The following is a 3,767-nucleotide window of genomic DNA, read 5'->3' as shown; positions in this document are numbered from 1 at the left end:
GGCACCTCCCATCTTGTAGCGGTGATGTCCTCTTCTTTGCTTCCCGGCACGGCTCCAGAGCAGGCGTACTTTATCTGACCTGATGAGGGCAGAGTAAAGCACTGCAGCGCGCAGGCGCCAGACCTCTCTGACCTGGTCCAGCACCTGCGCACTGCAGAACTCTGCTCTGCCCTCAACTGGGCAGAGCAGTGCGCCTCCACTGGAGCCGTGACGGGAAGCAAAGAAGAGGACGTCATTGCTACAAGATGGGAGGCACCGGACCGGACCGCGACACCCTCCGGACCGACCCTGGGTGAGTATAATATAACTAATTTTTCTTCTCCTTCAGGTTACCTCGGGGGCTTATCTACAGCTTTACAGAATGCTGTAGATAAGTCCCTGATGGTGGTGCCGGCAGCTGATAGTCCAAAAATGGGGTGACAGATTCCCCTTAAATGCAGTTGAAAGTTTCTTATTATGCTCTTCGGTCTCTCCAAATCCCAGAGCATAATAAATGTAAGTTGAAAAAAAACACAAAAAACCTAATACCTCATTGCTCACCTCTCCAGCCTACCCAATGCCTGCTACCAGCCATCTGGTCTTCTCCTTTCTGTCATCATACACTGCATCTCCATCATCTTCTCTATATGCCAGCACTTCCTACCCCATCACTGCACATTGCAATGTCACGGCACAAGTCCTGACATCTCAACGTAGCGACATTATGACTTGCAGTGACTCCCAATGCCTGATTACGGCCAGAAGTCCTGGTCTACAGTGAGTGCGGAAAGTATTCAGACCCCTTTAAATTTTTCACTCTTTGTTTCATTGCAGCCATTTGGTAAATTCAAAAAAGGTAATTTTTTCTCATTAATGTACACTCTGCACCCCATCTTGACTGAAAAAAAACAGAAATGTTGAAATTTTTGCAAATTTATTAAAAAAGAAAAAACAGTTGAGGAAAAAAATGAACTTTTTTGAATTTACCAAATGGCTGCAATGAAACAAAGAGTGAAAAATGTAAAGGGGTCTGAATACTTTCCGTACCCACTGAACATTGAAGAGGCCAGAGATGGTACACAACGGCAGAAAGAAGAGCATCGGATGATGATCAGAGATAAGCTGGGAAATCAGAGATGTGAGTGATGAGGGGATTATTATTATAACTGATTGCTAAAATGTCAGCAAGGCATTTTTTTTTTTTGCAAATTGTGAATCGAATTCAAAAGAGATCATATTTGCATGGATCCAGTGATATCAGGAAATTTGACTCGATTCGATCCTCTGTGGATCAATCCGCTCATTTGTCAACTGGTACCAGCTACAGTACATCTGCATACATAAAGTAATATTGATGACAATTTGTATGATTTTTATGATTTTTTTAGTACTTTTGCTCAAAAATATCATGATCTTATCTTTATTTATAGGATCTTCTATACAATGAACAGAAAAAATGTGACATCAGTTACAGAATTTATTCTTCTGGGGATACCACTGAGCTACCAGTTACAAATCTTGCTGTTTGCGGTCCTTTCTGCATGCTATGTAATTACCTTAATAGGGAATGTAACGATAATTGTAGTTAGTGTGATTGATGCTAAGCTTCATACCCCTATGTATTTCTTTCTTAGTAACCTAGCTCTGTTAGATATTAGTTTTTCATCTTCAATTGTTCCTAAAGTGGTCTACAATTTAATTACTGGTAGTAGAACTATTACTTTTCATGGATGTCTTGCGCAATCATATGTCTACTTTCTCCTGGGCACCACAGAATTCTTGCTCCTAGCCACAATGTCTTTTGATCGGTACGTGGCTATCTGCCATCCGCTACGATATTCAACTATCATGAAACCACAGCTTTGCTTTAAGTTGATCATATCCTCTTGGATGGGTGGTTTTTTTGACACAATTGCTCAAACCATCCTCACATTCCGTTTGCCATTTTGTGGCTCAAACGTTATTGACCATTACTTTTGTGATGTTGCTCCTCTGCTGAAGCTGGCATGTGGCGACACGCATTTTATTGAAATGATGGACCTTATACTGGCATCATCCTTGGTATTAGGATCATTGTTTTTCTCGATGGTTTCCTATGGTTGCATTATATTTGCAATTTCAAAAATTTCATCTGTAGCTGGACAAAAGAAAACTTTCTCCACCTGTGCATCCCATCTTACAGTAGTATTCATAGTGTATGGGAGTTGCATCTTCATGTGCGTCCGTCCCTACAAAAATTCAAGGATAGATTCCACCAAAATTGTGGCATTACTTAACTGCATACTTACTCCTCTTCTTAATCCTTTCATTTATAGTTTTAGAAATAAGACCTTTAAAGAGGCATTAAAACGCACAATGAATAGGAAAAAATATTTCTCTAAAAGCATAGAGCACAATAACAAAAATATACAGCATCAAAAATACTAAACAGAGCCTGTCAGCAGGATTTCATCACCAAACTAATTATATGGGCATGTGACAAATTCCTTTCAAATACATTTACATGAACAGTTCGTTCCTTCATTACCGGGACATCAACCATTCAATTGATATGTAAATGAATAGCTATTTGTAGTCTCAAGAGCTATTTGCAGAGCTCTCTGAAGCCTTGGTCACTCCAGCTCTATTCCACGCCTTCTCCTGCTTGACTAACAGTCTCTATACTTTGTGACTTTATGCAAAGGAACAGTCAGTCAAGCCAGGAGGAGGTGGTGCTGTGTGAGAAATAGAGCTGGAGTGGCACAGGCTTCAGATATTAAGCCTAATTTGCATATTAATTCAAAGGCTGATTTTTCAATAACAGAGGAAAGGACTGGCCATGAACATGCAAATATGAATAGTTTAGGGGGTGAAATGCTGCTGACAGATAAACTTCTTTACTACAAACTAAGTTCACATGACCATGTAAGAAAACTTGTCCAATTTTCAGCCAAAAAAAAAGGATTTTCAGTACTTACCAAGAAAGCCCTTTCTCGTAGCCAAAGGAAACCATTGGCATATACTGCTGCCAACGGGAAGCTGTCACTAAGGATTACACTTAATGAAAAATTCAGATCTTCCCTTACAGATACTGGACTACACTAGTTAATGAGAAAGCAGTAGGAAAAGCTATATAACTAAGAATAGTACAGCGGAACAGAACAAGAAGTCATAATCCACAATGAAAATTAAACATCTAATGGCAGGTATTGTGTCGCCCAATAAAGGCTACAAGAAAGGGATTTTATGGTAAGTACTAAAAATAATCTTTTAATCTTTTAGTTTGAGCTAGCAGACTTCCTTTAAGGCTATGTTTAGACTTTCTTTGTAGCCAGTGACAAAGCTACTGGACTCCAGTGAAAAACTTGTAACACTTCTGAAATATTATATTTACAAAGCCTTCTATCAGCTCTCAGCCTCTCATAGCACTGTAACTTTTACTGTACTGTGCCTCCACCATAATGCCTGTCCAGAGCTGAGAGCTCAAAAGGGGTGACAGTAATCACACTGATGTCTGCTGTGCTCAGGGCAACTAGTATGAACTTTACAGTGAGTTCAGAGCTGGCTGTCATTCGGTCTCACACAGTAGTAATCCAGAACAGGCAGGTTATTTCTGTGTGAGACATCTGACAGCCCTGATCTGACTACAGTGCTTTTACAAGTTGCCCTGAGTACAACAGACATAAGTTTGATTGCTCATGCAAATCTGTGTTTAGAAAAATGTTCCGATGTTGGTTTGAAAAAGTTGGACGAGATTGACATCTGTATGACATGTGTATGCAATGCATTTTTAACATCAGCTTTTACAT

General features: G+C 40.0%; 1 protein-coding gene across 1 annotated transcript; it reads left to right on the top strand.

Moving 5' to 3' along the window:
* Window positions 1–1,422: 1,422 nt before the first annotated feature.
* Window positions 1,423–2,406, top strand: LOC141089252 (olfactory receptor 6E1-like). Its single transcript, XM_073575559.1, has one exon. It carries the CDS (start codon window positions 1,423–1,425, stop codon window positions 2,404–2,406), a length of 984 nt encoding a protein of 327 aa, XP_073431660.1.
* Window positions 2,407–3,767: the final 1,361 nt, after the last annotated feature.

Source organism: Dendrobates tinctorius, unplaced genomic scaffold, assembly GCF_039654945.1.
Source record: "Dendrobates tinctorius isolate UK_male_01 unplaced genomic scaffold, ASM3965494v1 ptg000044l, whole genome shotgun sequence".
Taxonomy (NCBI): Eukaryota; Metazoa; Chordata; class Amphibia; order Anura; family Dendrobatidae; genus Dendrobates; species Dendrobates tinctorius.
The sequence above is the reverse complement of the archived record's forward strand: the minus strand, read 5'-3'. Positions and strand labels throughout refer to the sequence as shown.

Bases quoted from the DNA above. Each gene is read 5' to 3' on its own strand.
- LOC141089252 (XM_073575559.1), top strand. From the start codon at position 1,423: ATGAACAGAAAAAATGTGACATCAGTTACAGAATTTATTCTTCTGGGG.